Consider the following 21308-nt stretch of genomic DNA (forward strand, 5'->3'; position numbering starts at 1 on the left):
TAAACGTATAATTAGTGTAACAAAGACATATTTTGCAAACTTTATTTTTTAAGGTGTCCATGTTACAATGTAATTATACTGTACATTTTAGTACTGAGTATTATTATTTTACAACATGTACTTACTTTAGGATTATGATTAGGATGAGGGTTTGGTTTAGGGTTAGTCGCATGCAATTATAGTTATTACTACAGTAATTACATGTAGCAAGGACACTGCACAATGAATGTGTTACTGGTGTATAATAACTAACTGGTTTGTATCTAAATAAAAAAAAAATGAAATAAACATTTACTGATTTATCTATCACTATTACAATATTAGTCTACAATTGTCTCATTTTAATGTAGTAATATTGTTGTTGATCAGTGGTCGCCTGTATACCCCTCCTCTATTAGTAATAATCTTACAGTACCTATTCCACTGTGCTTCCATTCACCTTCACTTTGAGATATTGTTTATTTCCCTCTTTCTTCTCCTCGCACCTCAGGCCCCCTCCGTCTGTGGAAAAAGCGTTCATACATGTGGCTGTCAGGCTGCGAGTGGTTGATGTAGTAACGCCGGGTGTCACTATGTGTGTCAGACTGTGTACGAGACCCCCTGAGTGAAGCCAGGTGTAATTGCAGACGCTTAGCCTGTGGAGCTAGCAGTGTAATTAGTCATCAGCATGTAGCGAGGATGGGACAGAGGAAGCCAGAGCAGCCACAGCAATTACTCATCCCCGTCCTGTCACTCAAAGCTACCCGTCGCCATAAATCATTTGCCGTTTGTTTTGGTGTGTGATGGAGGTGTCACTGTACTGACGCATGGACAGAATGTAAAAATCAAGAGGCGCTGAGATTTAAACCTAATTCATCCCTGTGTCTTTAAGTCATCCATATGCATGGGAATACAGGAAGGCTGGTAATAAAAGCATGCAGCGTCACCATAGATCCACTGATTTGCTTACATAGATGACATTTTAAATGAAAAAGTTTCAGCAAAAATGAAAGTTCTGTCATTATTTACTCGTTCTTATGTCAACCAAAAGCATACATTTTATTATTTAGTCTCTTATCAAATAGTGTCTATAAACCCTCTAGTTTTTGTAAATTTGTCTGGTGTACTATCCCTTTAAATGCTCTGCTTTTAGACTTCACGCTTACCACTGCCATTCAGTTCATCATCCAAGAGGCTGTAAAACCCACAAAACTAAGCTCTCCTCTTCATCCAGTCACTCTCATTGCACTTTCTAGGAATGCAGAGTGAAATTCATTCAACCATGGGTTACAAGTATCGACTGTAGGCTCAAAATACTGTCTGTCACTGCGTTATATTCCAACGGCCTGTAAGAGGAGAGTGACACGCCATTCGTGTGGCTTCTCGAAAGATGTCTCACATACCAAGTGGCTTGTTTTGAATAGCCAGAGAGGGAGAGAGAGTGACAGGCTACGTTTTCTCCCGATCTAGTGGATGTAAAGGAGTAGCAGTCTGGTCTGTTGCTGTGCAGTGTTTTCTGCCAAGAGCAAAGCCACGGTTGAGGAAAAGAGGGCTCTCTCTCTCTCTCTCTTTCCCTGGCTCCATCTCCATCCATTGCACTGTCTATCTTAAGTTACTGACATCTTGTGGTAAATGTGCAAAGCGCAGCATAGGCTGTGCTAGCGTTTGTATGTATAGCGGCATTCTGGGAAAACAAAATTTGTCAATTGATTGATAGTGTGTGTGTGTCTCTGTTAATAAAGAAACACTAGTAGAAGTTTGAGGCCAATTTTTTAAAATGTGTTTTTATCAAGGTCTCTTATGTTCAACATACACTAAAAAATGCTGGGTTGGTTTAACCCAATTTTGGGTCAAATATGGACAAACCCAGCCGTTGGGTTACGTTTTAAATTGCATTTTTAATCCAACGTTTGGGTTTGTCCATGTTTGACCCAAAATTGAGTTAAAACAACCCAGCGTTTTTTTAGAATGTAGCTGCAATTATTTGATACAGTATTATTGTGAAATTAAAACAAATGGGAATTGTGGCCGTCAAGTTTCAAAAAGGGCCCGAAAGCACCATAGATGTGGTCAATACCCACTGATATTCTTCTCTCCTTGTTTGAATGATGGACACAACTCAGTTTTGTATAACCTTGATTCTTTACTGGAGAAATGGATATATTAATCACATGTAGTTTTAGACCAACTACCACCGTGCGCCGTTCCACGCATAGATAAAGGCTAGATGTGTTACGGCGGAGTTTCCATCGTCATCACCGGCGGCCATCTTGTCACAGAAAAGCTGATGTAAGATGAGTGGTCAGGACGAACACAAATACTCTTATCTCGTTGAAATCTTGACGGATTTACAAACGGTCTGGTTTCTTACAAACGTTATTAACGTGGCTATAATTATCTGGATGATTATTTATTTATACACTTTTTATTCATAAGTATGCAGTGTCATAACTACATCTCTGACGTTTATAACAAAACAAATCGTTTGAAAATCGGTAGAAAAGTGAGCAAGTTATGGTCATTTAAATAGTAAATGTACCATTAACACAATGTTACGAGTGAGCGAGCTGCCTGTGACAAGATGGCCGCCAGGTGCAGACGTCGACCTCCATTGGCCAGCAGCGTGGACGACATATCTAGCCTTTATATAGATATCTATGGTTCCACGTCCTAACTACGGATTCCCCAAAAGTACAATTGTGATTCAGATATAACTAAAAACATTGATGTTCTGCATCCCCTTTATTTAGTAATCTCTCATCGGCTTATAACGACACATACCCACAACAACTCAAAATCAAAGCATGTGTAACCAGGTATCCTATTGACAATTAAAGTGTCACATTTTATGAACAAATGATTTAACAGTATCTCTCCAATGCTGAACCATATCTAAGCAGGTCACTTCTGCCTGATCGAGTCACAAAGAGCTTTTTTTTTTCAGATTTTTTGGCAGATACAGTGGCTGAGTCAGTAGCTGTCACTTGTGCAATTGTGTGATCAGAGAGGAAACTTTCTTGTCCTGTTGAACACACTTTTGGATGTTCTACTGGGTTGTATTCATCATTTTGTGGTGGCAACGTTTCAGGGACTCGTAAAATGTGTCTACGATTCCTTCTATAATCCCTCTCCTCTGATTCCACCAAATACGATCTTGGTTCCTTGCAGATGTCTTTGATGATTCCCACTTTATTGTACCCTTGAGGTGTTTGTAACCGGATTACTTCACCTTTAAAAAGAGGACTGAGTGGCTTGCTGCTTTTGTCATAATACAGTTTCTGTTAAGTCGTTTTTTGACCATGCCATGGTTTTTGATGGAAGGGACTAGCAACTTTCTGTCAATTGGAAGTGTTGTCCGTGTTTGTCTTGACCGAAGTCTTTCTTCTGGTGTTCCGAGAATTGCATCACACAAGGTATGTTTCTCAAATCCAGCAGATCGAGGAAGACATCTTTTCCTTGCTTTGATTTTTCCATCAACTCTTGCACTTTCGCAGTGCTCGTTCAGCTAATCCATAGGATTGCAAATATTTTGGACTGCTTGTTACATGAGCGAAATCCCAGGAACTTGCTTTTGGACCTTTCATCACGACCCGTGCTTCGTTGTCAGCTCATCTCAGTATGGGTAGTACTGGTGGAGTTTGAGTGAAAGTTTTATCTGTCGGTCTGGCCAGCCCTATTGTATTGTCCTGGAAAGCTGTTGCAATGTTGAATCTGTGGCTTGGGCTTTTTCAACTCGATGACCCTTGATAGCGAGATGTGCTCAACAGACATTACTTTAAAGTTGGCCTTACCACTGCTTAATGCTTCTGTGTTTTTCATGGGGGCACGTGAAAGAATGTCGGCTAGAAACATTTCTTTTCCTCTTTTATAGCCTATCACAAAGTCATACTTCTGGAGCTTCAACATCATGCGTTGTTTTCGGGCTGGAGCCGGTTTGTCATCGTGAAACTTACCACATGCAAACACCACTGCAAGAAGCTTGTTGAGTCAGTGAGTACAGTCTGAATCGTTGAGTCAGTGAGTTCCGCCTGAATCGTTGAGTCAGTGAGTACAATTTGAATCGTTGAGTCTTTGAGTTCAGTCTGAATCAGTGATTCAGTGAGTTCAGTCTGAATCGGTGATTCAGTGAGTTCAGTCTGAATCTTTGATTCAGTGAGTTCAGTGTGAATCTTTGATTCAGTGAGTTCAGTCTGAATCTTTGATTCAGTGAGTTCAGTTTGAATCGTTGAGTCAGTGAGTTCAGTCTGAATCGTTGAGTCAGTGAGTTCAGTCTGAATCGTTGAGTCAGTGAGTACAGTCTGAATCGTTGAGTCAGTGAGTTCCGCCTGGGGCAGGAAGTACAGTCTTAATCGTTGAGTCTGTGAGTTTAATCTGAATCGTTGAGTCAGTGAGTTCAGTCTGAATCGTTGAGACAGTGAGTTCAGTCTGAATCGTTGAGACAGTGAGTTCAGTCTGAATCGTTGAGACAGTGAGTTCCGTCTGAATCGTTGAGTCAGTGAGTTCCGTCTGAATCGTTGAGACAGTGAGTTCCGTCTGAATCGTTGAGTCAGTAAGTTCAGTCTGAATCGTTGAGTCGGTGAGTTCAGTCTGAATCGTTGAGACAGTGAGTTCAGTCTGAATCGTTGAGTCAGTGAGTTCCGTCTGAATCGTTGAGACAGTGAGTTCCGTCTGAGTCGTTGAGTCAGTGAGTTCAGTCTAGATCGTAGAGATAGTAAGTTCAGTCTGAATCATTGAGTCAGTAAGTTCAGTCTGAATCGTTGAGACAGTGAGTTCAGTCTGAATCGTTGAGACAGTGAGTTCAGTCTGAATCGTTGAGTCAGTGAGTTCCGTCTGAATCGTTGAGTCAGTGAGTTCCGTCTGAATCGTTGAGTCAGTGAGTTCAGTCTAGATCGTAGAGATAGTAAGTTCAGTCTGAATCATTGAGTCAGTAAGTTCAGTCTGAATCGTTGAGTCGGTGAGTTCAGTCTGAATCGTTGAGTCAGTGAGTTCCGCCTGGGACAGGGAGTTCAGTCTGAATCGTTGAGTCAGTGAATTTAGTCTAGATCGTTGAGTGTTTTAATGTTTTATATTAGTTATTTATATTTTAGTTACTGATTTATTTTATATTATTTTATTTAAAACACAACTTTTTTATACTTTTAGTTAACTCCATCCAGTGACCCAATGGTGTCCTAAAACTCCATCCAGTGACCTAATGATGTCCCAAAACTCCATCAGGTGACCCAATGGTGTCCAAAAAAAAAAAAAAGTTTTAGTTTAACTTTCATTATACTGAAACCGTGATACCAGGATTGATTGATTGATTGATTGATTGATTAGTGATCTATTAATTGAAGTTCTTGAAAAGTGTGTTTGTGCTATATTCGTTTAAAATGCATGCCAGCTCCTTTGACATTTTGTTCATATAACTAAAAACACGATTATGCAAATGCATATTCTGCATAAGTGTGACTGAAGGGACTAAATACGGTGGTTTCCTCTTTCTGTTTTCTCTCTCTCCCTCTCGCCGTGTGTTTCATTTTGCAGTAGCGGTTAGAGTTCCATTTCACAAGCTAATAACAGTATTAGCCCAACAGCGTGGAAAGGCTTCATGCCTTGTTGACCATGATGAAGTCCATTGCATGAACATCTGCTGTTGAATAAGGTGGCCGAATACCCTGCAATCCACACCTGCTTAAGTTCCTGTTCAGAAATACACTGTAAAAATAATGTCCTGTCAGGTACCCTACAAATGTGGTAACATCTAAATTAACTGTTTTTTTTTCCCCCAAGTTAAAAACATTATTTACTGTGACTCAATCAGCCTGACTACATTAGGTAATACTAATAAAAGTGATTTTAAGAGTCGGATCAGGTAGAAATAACTAATGAGGTCATACCATGAGGAATCGAATTCGCCTTGATCTTTTGAGATAAAAGAACTCAATGTATAATGAAAACATACAGTAACCTTCAGAACTCAGACTTTTTTGCCAGACCAAAAAAGGGCAGCTATTGAAATTAGTTTGAAAAACACCTTGGCTGAAAATGCTTCAATCTAATAGGATTCCTGATCAATTCAGTCTGGCCTCAACAGAATGTGAAGCACATTAGTGTGAATTGTGTAACATTTTAAATAACAATTTGCTTATGCTTTCTATTTGAATGTTTTTTTTTTTTTAAATGTCATGTGATCAAAGCTAAATTTTCAGCATCATTACTCCAGTCTTCAGTGTCACATGATCATTCAGATATCATTCTAATATGATGATTTGCTGCTCAATAAACTCTGATTATTACCATCAATGTTGAAAACAGTTGAGCTGCTTATGCACCAGTGAACAGGTATAGCTGAACTTCCTTGAATTAATATTTTAGCATAAGTGCTGGTGTTAATCCAAGAGATAAAAGGCCAGACATTATCCAAAAGAAAAGAATCTCTCATAGTCCTAAAATAACTTTGCTTGTGGCTATTTTATTCTTAGCCTTTCTTCCATTACAGTCTCTTGCATTTCAATTTATTTGCATTTTCCTGCTGTCCATGTTAAGGACTCACAGCAATTACAGCTGTTCGATTATGAAGCACAGTTTATTGAAGTTTGCAGATGTCTGTGAGTGAAGCAGTCGGGCTGGTGCACTTCTACATCTCCGTGGCCCAACACCCTGTGAAAACAGCATCAATCAAGTGCGAACAGCCTGGCAAGAAGTCAAAGCCGAAGTGGTCGAGCCACTGGCCTATTGTGATCATTCACTACTGCACTTGTCCCTCACGCCCTTCCCCTGACTTTACGCTTTCAGTGTATTCATCTCCAACACAGTGCCCTTGGCTCTGGCTACAGGGACTGCCTTCATCATTATCCACTAAATCAGGACCACTTTGGGTTTCTCTTTTTAAGGGGTTGCCACTTTAATGGAGTGGGGTAAAAGGTTTATGACAGGTTTTCATTTCATGTGAGACTACATGTGCTTATATGGTGGATCAGTCACTGGATATAGTGGAAATGATGTGTTTAGAAATGAAATAACCACCAATAACCACGTGACATTATAAGTCTGCATAATGTTCCTTCAGTATAAGAAAATAACAGCAGACTTGTTTAAATATTCATGCACACATGCACAAATCTTGGACTTGCACAAAAGTACAGATTTTGGGCCCAACTTGATAATTTCAGTGAATTTCTGGCGCTCAAAGTGGAATGTTGTATGCAATTATTTTGATAAAGTGAAACAAGGTACATTTCTAGTTTCAGCATCATGTGCTAATCAGACATTTCTGTTTAAACACAATACGTTTCAGCTGTTTGAAAAGTGACCCACATTTGGTTTTTGACCATTTGACCAGTGTGTGCAATTGGCCATTTTACTCATGGAGCCCCTTTAAGATCTCCACATCTATTGGATTGAGTCATATTGGGCCTTTAGAATGAAGTCTGCAAAATTAAAGTGTGTTATGAACCAGAATATATTATATCTTTAACATTTCTTGAGTTACAGGCGTCCAAACTTGAGGCAAAAAACACACGAAGAGCTTTTTCCCCATTTTCTGAACTGTCACCGTTGGCATATAATGCAACAAAGATTGCTAAAGTCAACAGATGTTACTGCTAGAACTACCAATCTCTGTGTGTAAATAAAATGATGCTGCCGTCTTTCTATAGTCATTTTGACCAAATCTGGCACCAAATCTCAGGTGACAATTGTCAGTTTAACCCCCTCGACAAAACAGTGAATTAGTCAGTCAATATATATTCATGACATTTCATATTTTATCTTTCTTCTTCATTTATGTATCTCTTTCACCAGAAAAATAAAATAAAATCAAAATTTGAGAGGAACATTAAATCAGGTCTTGTGGCGGTTCTACCAACCACCAACATCTAAAATGGCGGTAATGCATTTATTTTTCTTTGTAAATGAATCACAAACACATTTTTTTCTAGATACATTTTTATTTCTTTTACAATGATACTAGTTTCCAATCTGAGTGCACACATTTTGGTAAATAGTATTCATTTGAGAAGAATTGTTTATACCTGTGTTTTGTTTCTCCACATGCGGCTGCTGAGTCATCTGCCAAAGGGGTTGCTGGAGTTTGAGAGCACCTTTTATATTCCACCACAGGAAGTGGAAGGAACCAACTCCTGGCAGTGGGCAGAGGGACTCTGAGCTACAAAGTTTCTGATTAAACAGCAGCATGTGGATATTTTGTTTGTTAGGTTAATATTGGGGTTCAGTAGCGTTTATTTGGATGGTATATTCTTATGGTTGGTGATTTGGATTTATTTTGGGTCTTTTTAATTGTAATCAATTAAGTTTTCCCCCTTTTGTGTTTGGAGTGGGCTAGCCTATGTGTATATATCCCCCTATTTTGTGTCATTCAGGAGGTCACATTTGTTATGTTCAGACTTATTTTATGGGTTTGTTATGTTGACCTCAGTTTAGTTGAGACCCACTTTGATTGATTATTTTTTTTCTAATGATTTGAAATTTTGTTTGATTTGTAGGCTAAATAAAGCCATTTTTTTGCAAATCCGTGACCTTGTGCCTTGCCTTTACTGCTTGATCCTTGACAGGTCTGATCATCTTCTCACACAATGTTCTCACGACCCAAATTCACCTCCGCAAGATTATCTTTTCCACACCTTGATGTAATCTACTTATCCTCATCTTGCCAGCAGTTCCCAATTACACTTCGAGCCCCGTTAGAATTTTGTCATAATAGGTATAAAAGTGAGCAAGGAGGGCTCTTTGAAGTGAGCAATCGTGACGCTCTGTTCCGTTAAGAGGGGCTGCCAGTGTTTACCCCTCAGGAGATGCTGTTTCATTTCCTGCTCAGCATTCGACGCAGTCCACGGGGAGCACAAGGACAAGCGTGATAGGCGTGAACTCACCCGTGGACGAGCGAAAGTGCCGTACTGAGGTCTGTCATTGCCGGGCCTGAGCCTGCAAATGGATTGTAGCATCAAAATAAGAGCAGAGGTGATACACCACTCCAAGCATTATGGTTCAGTACGACCAGAATGGGCATTACAAGAGTCATGAAAAAAGAAAAACAAGATTCACTACTTAATTTCAGATTTTGGCCTAAAACCTACTTTGTTACATCATTTGCAACAAAGCAAGTGCATAATGGATGGAGAGATGGATGGATAGATAGAAAGATGGATGGATGGAGAGATGGATGAAGAGATAGAAGGATGGATGGATGGATGAGTAGATGGATAGATGGATGGATGGATGGATGGATAGATGGATGGAAGGATGGAGAGATGGATGAGTAGATGGATGGATGGATGGATGGATGGATGGATGGATGGATGGAGAAATAGATGGATGGATGGATGGAGAGATAGAAGGATGGATGGATGGGCGGATGGATTGATGGAGAGATAGAAATATGGATGGATGAATGGATGGATGATGGATGGATGGAGAGATGGATGGATGGAGAGATGGATGAAGAGATAGAAGGATGGATGGATGGATGAGTAGATGGATGGATGGATGGATGGAGAAATAGATGGATGATGGAGAGATAGAAGGATGGATGGATGGATGGATTGATGAAGAGATAGAAAGATGGATGGAGAGATAGAAGGATGGATGGAGAGATAGAAGGATGGATGGAGAGATGGATGGATGATGGATCGAGAGATAGAAGGATGGATGGATGGACGGACGGATGGATTGATGGAGCTATAGAAAGATGGATGAATGGATGGATGGAGAGACAGACAGATAGAAAGATGGATGGATGGAGAGATGGATGGATGGATAGAAAGATGGATGGATGGATGGATGGATGAGTGGATGGATGGAGAGATAGAAGGATGGATGGATGGATGAGTAGATGGATGGAAGGATGGAGAGATGGATGAGTAGATGGATGGATGGAGAAATGGATGGGTGGATGAAGAGATAGAAGGATGGATGGATGGGCAGATGGATTGATGGAGAGATAGAAAGATGGATGGATGAATGGATGGATGATGGATGGAGAGATGGATGGATGGACAGAGAGATAGAAAGATGGATGGATGGATGGGTGGATGGATGGAGAGATAGAAGGATGGATGGAGAGATGGATGGATGATGGATCGAGAGATAGAAGGATGGATGGATGGACGGACTGATGGATTGATGGAGCTATAGAAAGATGGATGAATGGGTGGATGGATGGAGAGACAGACAGACAGACAGACAGACAGACAGACAGACAGACTGACAAACATCCAAATATTATCAGTTTAATCTGTGGTTAAATAATCAATCTGTCCGTGTGAATATACAGTGCAATATATCTTGCATTAAACTAAGTTTCTTGGTGAAAGAACTAGTCTATTTTTATGATTGTTCAGACATCCACACTTCACCCTGCATGCATGAACCATTTCTATTATTGTCAGAGGAACCTTTCTATTAATCCCAGGGATGTTCAGTAGCTGCATTTCCTCCAAATGATCTCCTGCAGAACGACCCCTCTGTCAAATCAGGCTCTAATCTTAGCTTGGTCTCACCTGAGAGGAAAACACAGCCTCTAGTATCCAACTCCACCTCTGACCTCCGGCAGGTCTGCTAACAACACATGATGGACAGATGCTAGCCGACACGGGCACTAATGATGGATTTCGCCACGGTTGGAAAGACCCGAGGACGTTTGTGTTCCATGCACGATTGCTCTGTTCAGAAACGGAGACAGCATTTTTAGACATCACAGGTGCGCTCCCGATGTGAAGGCTGTTTCGATCTGGAGGACGCCTCCTAAGGTGTCTCGCATGTGTACTTCTGAGAAAACAATCCCAGAATGCACTGCAAGCTCAGTGAAATAAATTAAATGATTAAATGGCTGACGAGGCGAGACAAATATAGATTATACATAAAACTAATATATCATTCAGTACTTGAGTTCTGTCCCATTTGAGGAAGAAAAACATTTAAACCAGCCTAAGGTTAGCTGAACTCACAGCCTGGCTGGTTTAGACTGGTTTTGGGCACTTTTGTTTTTCTGTTTGTCAATACTTAATACTTTATTTGTCCCTTTAAGGGAAAATTATTTTGGGAAATGCAGGTGAAGCTGTAGCCTAGAAATCTAGACGCTCCCTAGTGGCAGCAAAAAATATTTTGCAGCAAAACGTGGTCTAGCAACTCTCCGTTGGCTTTCGAAGTGGAAAAAAACAAACTCTGGTCCGGCCAATCACATTGTGTATAGAGTTGGTGGGCGAGCTTAACACAATGACTGCAGAGTTGTGACGGTTCTGCGCCGTGATTTCCATATGTGATTTCCCTGATACTTGAAAACAAACAAGATGCAGCTGGCGAACAGCGGTCTTTCGATTCGACTTTTCGATTCGACTTAATAGCGCACAGATGAAAGTGTTACTAGATAATTCTGTGGGAATTTCTAATTATTTGGATCCGTATTATAAAGTGAAGATCATTGGAACTAACTAGTAATTACTCAAGTGTTACTACATGATCTAGTCATGATTTGTGCAAACGTTTGAGATTTTTGGTGAACTTTAGTAACTTTTAGAAAATGTCTTTAGTAACACTTGAGTAATTACTAGTTAGTTCCAATGATCTTCACTTTATAATACGACTCCAAATAATTAGTAATTCCCACAGAACTATCTTAACACTTTCATCTGTGAGCTATTACTAACTAATTCCTTAATAAGAGTTTGTTTTAGTTAATAGTAGTTACTAGATTGTTAATAAACTTTTTCAGTAGTTCTCTGGGAAGTATTAAAAAATAGTAGTTAATAGTAGTACCCACTTTACTATACGATTAATTTACTATACTAGCACTTTTCAGCTGGCTAACAAGCTAGATAAACAACAACTTGACCAGGATGGGACTCCATCTTGAATCAGTTTAGCATTTCTTTGTCTGCAAGAGTGTTTAAATTGTAAAAAAGTGTTTGTGTGTGATGTTTGTTATTTAGAGCATGAAGCCATTAGCATTACTCGTCAAAAGTCTCTTGAAATTAATTGCCTATGTATGTAGAGTGCTTCAAATTACCCTCTTATGTGCTTTTCGTGATGGTTCGCATGCTATTTAGGCAAGTAACACAGCTAATGTGTGATGCCGTAAGGGTTTGTTCTGAGGGCAAAACTTTCACATTTGTGATGAACAGTGTAGTGCCAAACACCAGGCACAGTACATACAGAAATGTAAAACAACCATCCATGTGCGTACTGTACAGATGCAAACTAGATACACACACACACACACACACACACACACACACACACAAAGTATGCAAAGGCTCAGATAAATTGTATGTACAGTATCTATCAAGGCCACCTACAAAGTAAAAAAGTGCAAAGAAGCACGGCTTTCGCCTACATTTTAGTGTGGATCCTGCGTAGCATTTTCATTTTTGATTAATTTTATCATCCATTTGTAAGAAATAGGGCTGCGTTGGTCTGAAATGAAATTTTCAAATTACCAGAGATTAAGATGTTCCAAAGGGAAAACTAATCTCTTGATGGAGACAGTGCCTTGTGTTAAAGCAACTCTGTGCTATAAAACATCTTTGTGTGTTGCCTTTGTGCAGAGAGGCTTTGTACTGGAGAGCTTCCGGTCTTTTTCAGCACATGATGGTCTCATAAAAGCACTGCTTTTCACTTGAAAAAAGGATTGCTTTTGTGGCATTAGTTGGATTTCAGGTGCACTTCCTTCTGGTACTGCACTCTTGACTGCGAGTATCTCCACATTATGAGCCAGATTTACCAACAGCTTGCTTCAGAATCAGCGCAAACTTTATTTTGGTGTTAAAAACTACTGTCAGGATTTACTAAAGACATTCAGTGAAAAATATAGCACCGAAAAGGCGTAGACACCTTATTGCATATGCATTTGTATGTTTCCCTTTCAGATGCACAATATATGGGAAGAGAGTATTTAAAATTCCAAGGTGATTTACTAAGGTTTGCGCTCATCAATGCGCTGTTATTTACTACCCAAAATACTGATAGATTGTGTTGGTCATTACAGTATGGTTCCACCACTGAATAAAAATAAATATATAAATAAATAAATAAATGTGACTTTTTATCTCACAATTGCGAGATATGAAGTCAGAATTATGAGAAATAGTCGCAATTCTGAGAAATAAAATCGCAATTGCAGATATAAACTCGCAATTCTGAGAAATAAAGTTGCAATTCTGAGAAACAAAGTCACATTTCTGAGAAATAGTTGCAATTTTGAGAAAAAAATACAGAATTGCCACTTTATCTCACAATTCTGACTTTTTTTCGCACAATTGCGAGTTTACATCTCGCAATTCTGACTTTATAACACATAATTGCGAGTTTATATCTTGAAATTCTGACATCTTTTCTGAGAATTGTGAGATTCAAAATCGCAATTGTGACTTATCAGGCCAATTCTAAGGGGACCTAGAATAACCTTTTTTTCCATTAGAATAGTTTATACATATCTCACAATTCTGACTTTACAACACACAATTGCAACTTTATATCTCACAATTCTGACTTTATATCTCACAATTCTGACTTTATGTCATGCATTTCTGACTTTATAAAACGCAAATGCGACTTTATATCTCGCAATTCTGATTTTATAACACTCAATTGTGACTTTATATCACACAATTTTGACTTTATATCACGCAATTCTGACTTAATATCACACAATTCTGACTGTATATCTCGCAATTCTGAGAAATAAAGTCAGAATTGCAAAATGTAAACTCAGAATTGTGAGATAAAAAGTCACAATTACCCTTTTTTATTGTTCATTCTGTGGCGGAAACAAGCTTCCATACTATAGAAATGATCCAGCTGCATCTGTTGTTTAATGTGCGAGTCGTCAGTAGATCACATGCAGAACTTTCCACTCCCGTTGCCACTTTTTTTGATTTGCGCGCTCACGCTAAGTTGCCCTGTTAAGTGAATCTGGCCCTATGGCTCCTATTTCTCTGCTAAATTGCTGTCCATACATTTGTCTAAGTGTTTTGTCTGGGGATTGTTCACGGTTGGGTGAATGCATTAGCTGACGATTACATTTTCTCCCCCTGTCATGATTCTGCCTTCTTGTCTTTGATTTTCTCTAGTCGTGAGGCAGGATCATGACAGAATCATGTTTTGTGTGCAAGCGCATGGCCTGTTTGGGCCATGTGCTTGTGTTGTCTCGTTAACTTACCCCGCCCCCTTGTTATCCTAGTCTTGTGATTATTGTCTAGTCAGTTTCACCTGTCCTGGTCATTAGTGTTCCCCTTTATAATCCCCTTGTGTTTGCTGTCCGGTGTCGGTTCATTGTTTGAAACATGCTGTGAAACCTGCCGTGAGATCTGTTTGTTGTTTTGTGAAGTTTGCAGTGAGTAATCCCTTGAGTTAACTGTTAATCCAGAGTCTGTTCGTGTTTTAGTATTGTTCCTGTCTTGACCTCAGTTTAAGTCTAGTGTTTGTTACCCAGTCTTGTTTTGCCCCCTCGTGGGCTTTGTTTTCCTTTTTGTCCTAATAAACCCTGAGTTCATTGAACACTGTCTGCGTTTGGGTTCATCATCCTTCCACTTCATAACAGAATGAACCGACCACCAAAGAACCCAGCAGACAGTTCGTTCTCCCAGTTCCGGCCACAGCCGGAACGGTGGTGGTTGTCAGCTCCCACAGACGGAGAGAGAATCAACGGTCCTGTCCCACCCGAGGGTGAGTGGATCCTGAAGAATTGGGCCCGACTCTGGGATCATTTCTCCCAGGAGGATCCGCCAGCTTCCACCACCTTGTCACCACCTGCCAGGCTGCCAGTGATCCCGGAGGGTCACATTTTAGCCGTGGTTACGCAGGGGAACCAGGCTCACTCCACTTCGGCTCCCGACGCTTCAGCTGCACCCGCAAGTCTCCGTGGCAAGCGAGAGAGACGGCTGTCGTGGGAGTCTACTTCGGAGTCCTCTTCAACCGAGACCACGCTTCCTGCCGTGCTTCCCCAACCGGTCACAAACCTGGCTATGTCCTCTGCTCCACGACCCAGGAAGAAGAGGAGGAGGAAGGGAGTCTCTTGTCCTCTGTCTCTGTCTCTCCCAGAGCCCGCTCCAGCAGGCGCCGTCCCAGAGCCCGCTCCAGCAGGCGCCGTCCCAGAGCCCGCTCCAGCAGGCGCCGTCCCAGAGCCCGCTCCAGCAGGCGCCGTCCCAGAGCCCGCTCCAGCAGGCGCCGTCCCAGAGCCCGCTCCAGCAGGCGCCGTCCCAGAGCCCGCTCCAGCAGGCGCCGTCCCAGAGCCCGCTCCAGCAGGCGCCGTCCCAGAGCCCGCTCCAGCAGGCGCCGTCCCAGAGCCCGCTGCGGAGAGAGTTGCGGCCGATCTAGCCGCAAGAGAGATTCTGCAGTCGGTTTCTGCTCGTCAGGAGATGCCCATCTCTCTGGCTGCCAAGACCCTGTCTGACTATTTGTCCAGTCTGATCAAGATCCTCGAAGTGCCTGTCCTGTCTTGTCCCGAGCCCACTGTGTCTGTAAGCGCTGTCCCTGAACCTGTGTCTGTAAGCCCTGTCCCTGAACCCGCTGCTGTAAGCGCTGTCCCTGAACCTGTGTCTGTAAGCGCTGTCCCTGAACCTGTGTCTGTAAGCGCTGTTCCTGAACCTGTGTCTGTAAGTGCTGTCCCTGAACCTATGTCTGTAGGCGCTGTCCCTGAACCTGCAGCGGAGGACACCACTCCCAAGTTGGAGAGGTTGATCGTCGGATCAGAGTCACCTTCGGTGAGCTCTGTCCCAGTTTTCCCTCTGCGATCTCCTACCACACCCCCCGTCATGAGTCCAGCTTCGTGTCCATCGTTCGCTGTACCCCCAGTTGCTATCCCTGTTGTGACTTCCACTGTTCCCAAGACCTCGTGTGTTTCCCCGGTCAGTCCTGTCTGCGCTCAACCCCGGTCCCGGACTGTTTCCCCATTTGTCCCTGTCCCCACGGTCCCTGGACTTCCGTTTGTTTCCCCTGTCTCCCCTGTCATGGCTCAACCCCGGACTGTTTTTCCCTTGTCCCACACCACTCCTCCCAAGCCCGCTCGGTCCTCTCATCCTAAGTCCACTCCCTGTGGTCCCAGGACCCCTGTCCCGCCCACCCACCCTGGAAAGTCGCTCAAAGACTCTGTGCTTCCTCCACCTCCTCTGCCTTGTATGTTGTTTTTGATGTTTCACCCCAATCCTGTCGTTGTGTATTTTTGTATGCCTTTGTTAGTTTTTGCTATGTACTGTTGGTTTGTATCTTTGTCACAGTCTGTCATGTCCCGTGTTTAATGTCCCCTTGAGGAGCGTCTGGAAGCCGCTCCTTAAGGTGGGGGTTCTGTCATGATTCTGCCTTCTTGTCTTTGATTTTCTCTAGTCGTGAGGCAGGATCATGACAGAATCATGTTTTGTGTGCAAGCGCATGGCCTGTTTGGGCCATGTGCTTGTGTTGTCTCGTTAACTTACCCCGCCCCCTTGTTATCCTAGTCTTGTGATTATTGTCTAGTCAGTTTCACCTGTCCTGGTCATTAGTGTTCCCCTTTATAATCCCCTTGTGTTTGCTGTCCGGTGTCGGTTCATTGTTTGAAACATGCTGTGAAACCTGCCGTGAGATCTGTTTGTTGTTTTGTGAAGTTTGCAGTGAGTAATCCCTTGAGTTAACTGTTAATCCAGAGTCTGTTCGTGTTTTAGTATTGTTCCTGTCTTGACCTCAGTTTAAGTCTAGTGTTTGTTACCCAGTCTTGTTTTGCCCCCTCGTGGGCTTTGTTTTCCTTTTTGTCCTAATAAACCCTGAGTTCATTGAACACTGTCTGCGTTTGGGTTCATCATCCTTCCACTTCATAACACCCCCTAAAGAACCAAGTCAAGTTTATTTTTAGATTATCTTCTGCTGCTTGGCAGTTATAGTAGGCAGTCCATTTTTATAGAGGCTTTAAAAAGTGCATCCTTTGTCATCTCCATTCAAAATTTAGAAAAAAAAAAAACACTGGATCATTAGGTCAACTCATGATGGACTCTTCTTAATCATGCGCTGAGAAAACATGGTGTTGTGTGGTCTCATCTAGCTACTGCTGTCTGCAAATAGTACTCGCTATACAAGCTGTCTCACTGCTCAGTCATTTCCTCTTTCATTTTTTATTTCAGAGTGAAGCTCAAAGATTTATGCAGCCTATTATAAATAATGATTTCCACTGATGCCAAAGTAATCTACAGCTGAATGTGATCTAACTTTGGCAACACTTTGTTTTAGAGTCTGAATTGTCAAGTCAGCAGTGTTTGCAGCATCATCCACCAGCCCGACTGTTCGTTAATGTCGTCTGCTGTCAGGCTGTAAATGAACAAGATGATGAGCAACAACATGACAATTTGAGCAAGCAAATAAAAACTGATTCATTACGATCACCTGGTGGAAGAAACTGCAGGGACTGTTGGTAGAAACACTGTCATCTCCCTACTTTTCTCATTCTGTCCTTTTGTGATGATTTGTGATGATATATATTAGATTTATTGGTTGTCCGCATTTCATCATTCTTATTACTTTCTAAACTTAAATCAGACTGAGTACGGCATCATCGAGGTCCAGGGTTTTCATCCAAGAGTCAATAGAAGGTATTTCATAGGGTTTGTGTGCAAAAACACAACAGTGTATGTGTGTAATATATACAGTAGGGGTCACTTGATCGGTAATGGTTGAAAACCTCAGATCTAGGCAGAGACAACACTAGTGCTTCCACATAAGCAAGTTGGCATTTATTCTAATTTCTTCTCCCAGCAATAAACCTCCATTTAAGCCATGCGTATGATGACCTTTTCCATGTAAATATTTTCCCTTGAATCACATTAACTCCTAAAGGCACTTAATTTTTCATGCAAAAGTGACTGTAAAGCCTTCGCCTCAAATTTCTTGACCTAATGCCCCTGTTTCCTTTGCTTTGTAGCCTGAATGCTATAAACAGGAGGCTCATTACAATACACACTGGGAGGCTATAAAATACTGTACATATTTGATTAACTTTTTACACAAAGTATCATCAAGGGACATCCAATTTCCTTCAACCCCAATGCCCATGAGAGCCACATAGCCGGTAGATGGGAGGTATAATGTAGTCAAATGTGCAAATGAGCTCTCAACCAGCATGTGGTTTGTAAGTGGGCACGGTGCATTTGTCTTTCCTGTCTAAATCGTTGGGTTATGTCATTCATGAAATCCACACAATAGCATGCAATGAGAAACGCCAAATTGCTCTCTGAGGATACGTTAGCGGAGTAGATGCTGCAATTAAAGAGATTTTAGTGTCGAGGCATCTTGTCGTCTGATGGTGAGTGGCTACGCTGCGTTGCATTTAGCTTCGCATGGCTTGGAAAAGTGTAATAGAATGCCGTTTGAAATCAGTGATGCACCAGAGTTTGTGATAAACATTTGAAATGATTCATTGAGTCAAAGTTCCTTTTGATAAACCTTTTTAGCCAATGTTTGCAGAGAGAGGCGAGTAAAATGCTGAAAAACATCCTCTCTGTTGATATTTGCACACCTGCTGAACAAATGCCAACATAACATCATTTACCCTCCCTAGTTTGCTAGCTGGAAGACCTCGTAATTGGCAATTAAACACCTGCAAAGTTACTGTTGCTGTTTTGTTCCCTGTAATTTTTAGCTCTGAAACATCTTCATAGCTGGAGTTTGCCGATATCAAGTCATTCCCAAGTCCGACTTTTGAACACCATTAGGCTTTCTCTTTTATAGTAAAATAACTTGCTCAAATAACTTGTCTTATACTGGTAATGCTTATCGAGTACTACACAATTCTTTGGGTCAAATATGGACAAACTCAAATGTTGGGTTAAAAATTTAACTTTAACTTTCAAATGTACTGTTTTTTAATTACATTTTTAACCCAACAGTTGAGTTTGACCATATTTGACCCAAATTTGGGTTGAAACAACCCAGCATTTTTTTAGAGTGTTGTTGTCAATAACGCTCATTGAGTACTAAGTTTCACAATAAGATATAGACGGTCATTCTGTGCTGGGAAGCTACAAACTAAAATAAATTACTGTATAATTAGTATGACTATTTTAGGTGAACTATCCCTTTAAGTTTAAATGTGGACCTTCATGTTTTTTTTTTTTCCCTAAAAATAGTGTTTCACTATAAGAGAAAGACAGTCATTCTTAAAAATAAATTACTTTATAGTTAGTATGACTATTTGGGTGAACTATCCCTTCAAGTTTAAATGTGGACCTTCATGTTTTTTTCCCTAAAAATTGTATCACTCTAAACAATGCTGGGTTGTTTTAACCCAAATTTGAGTAAAATATGGACAAACCCAAATGTTGGGTTAAAAATGTAATTAAAAAGTTCAACTTTAACTTTCAACTGTACATTTTTTAATTACATTTTTAACCCAACATTTGGGTTTGTCCATATTTGACCCAAATTTGGGTTGAAAAAATCCAGCATTTTTTGTTGTTGTCTTATACTGGTAATGCTTATCGAGTACTAAGTTTATAAGATACAGACAGTCATTCTTTAAAATAAATTACTTTATAGTTAGTACAACTATTTGGGTGAACTATACCTTTAAGTTTTAATGTGGACCTTCATGTTTTTTTGTTTTTTTTTCCCCTAAAAATAGTACACTTAAAAAAATGCTGGGTTGTTTTAACCCAACTTTGGGTCAAATATGGACAAACTCAAATGTTGGGTTAAAAATGTAATTTAATATTTTAACTTTAACTTTCAACTGTACTTTTTTAATTTCATTTTTTACCCAACAGTTGGGTTTGATTTGGGTTGAAACAACCCAGCATTTTTTAGAGTGTTGTTGTCATATACTGGTAATGCTCATTGAGTACTAAGTTTCACAATAAGATATAGACGGTCATTCTGTGCTGGGAAGCTATGAACTAAAATAAATTACTTTATAGTTAGCGTGACTATTTTAGGTGAACTATCCCTTTAAGTTTGAAGGTTCTCAAAGCGATCCTGGGTGTTGACGTTCGGAATATTTTCAAACAAATCGGAGGCTAGCTAGACCCTCCCTCCTCCGCATCTCATCTCCTCCCCCTCCCTTCCGTGCTTCCTGAAATAATTGTGAACGTGCATAGTTCTAGCTAATTATATCATTGTGTGGGTTTGGCGAACATAAAGCGTCAATTTAGAAGAAAAAAAACAATTTAACGTTACCCACCTGTCAAGCAAAAACAGAGCAACCTGAATGTCGGACTGGAAGCCCTTCTGCCGCCGGAGTTCTCGCCATCGTTCAAAGGCTTTGCTACCAATGTAAATTCAGAAAACTTCGCACGTTCTTTATCCGACTCCTTCTTTTTAATTTGTTCTTCAGAACGACGTCTCTTTGGTCGTGTGTCGGTCATTTTTCAAACTTCCCTCTGATGCTTCGCTCTCCTTCACACACACACACCCCCTTCATGTGCACGCGCACTAACCCCCCAGACCCACCCTCAAATACTTCTTGCCAGTGATTGGCTGGAACACTGTTTGTTAGGTTTCGTGGTCCGGGTGAGACATGATTGTTTTTGTTGCCATTTGTGGAGCCTGTGGTGTCTACAGAGACCGTGTTTTTTTTTACAGTGTTTAGGGGACAGGCAGCTAGCCGATAGTGAGGAGACGTTTGATGTATGTGACAAAAAATGTTGTGGCCCCAAATCGTTTAGAGAACCTTTAAATGTGGACTTTTACGGTTTTTTTTTTTTTTTCTAAAAATAGTAATTCCATATGGATCACATCACACAAATAGGAAATTGCCAAGAGAATAGTAACATTTTCGAGGTTCAGTTGATAACAAAAAATTACAAGCTACACTCAACTTTGGGTCAAATATGGACAAACCCAGCCATTGGGTTGAATTTTTTAATTAAATTTTTAACCCAACGTTTGGGTTTGTCCATATTTGACCCAAAGTTGGGTTAAAACAACCCAGTCATTTTAGAGTGTACTCACGTTTTAAAGCTAGTCTTCACCCAAGTGGAAAAGCTACCAAAATCACAGGCAGATTTTCTGACGGTGCATTTTATTCACATCAGATTCATTGAATGAGCAAATGATATGGTTATTTTTACAAGGCTGCTAAAAGGTTACCTCTTTCCTCAATGTCAGATTTATTTCCTTCCTTGATGTTCCTCCGGACTGACACATTGCAGAGCAAACATATTTTTTATTTCAAAGCATAACCCATCACTGAGACACATTGAGGCGTATTGAGACACGCAGGAAAATTGTGAGGGAAGACTGTGAATGCGGAATGCTAAGCTCATGCGGTGAGGGGGGAGCGTGTGAGAAATACAGAGGGAAAGGAATATATAAAAGGAAGTGACTACAGATGACACAGTCTCTTTTTGTTCTTTCCTCCTCATTTTTCCTGAAAGCAA

At 40.8% G+C, this 21308-nt stretch overlaps 2 protein-coding genes across 7 annotated transcripts in view; both read left to right on the forward strand.

Annotated features, from left to right (window-relative positions):
- csmd3b (CUB and Sushi multiple domains 3b) overlaps positions 1-21308 on the forward strand; it is a 636199-nt gene that overhangs the window by 85166 nt on the left and 529725 nt on the right. The window lies entirely within an intron of this gene.
- LOC148970981 (uncharacterized) lies at positions 14023-16723 on the forward strand. Its single transcript, XM_089122994.1, has one exon. It carries the CDS (start codon positions 14517-14519, stop codon positions 16209-16211), a length of 1695 nt encoding a protein of 564 aa, XP_088979120.1. The 5' UTR covers positions 14023-14516; the 3' UTR covers positions 16212-16723.

Source organism: Pimephales promelas, chromosome 18 (assembly GCF_988280905.1).
Source record: "Pimephales promelas chromosome 18, fPimPro1.hap1.1, whole genome shotgun sequence".
NCBI classification, from domain to species: Eukaryota; Metazoa; Chordata; class Actinopteri; order Cypriniformes; family Leuciscidae; genus Pimephales; species Pimephales promelas.

What these genes read in the sequence shown, in the direction of transcription:
- LOC148970981 (XM_089122994.1), top strand. Translation starts at nt 14,517, where the DNA reads ATGAACCGACCACCAAAGAACCCAGCAGACAGTTCGTTCTCCCAGTTC.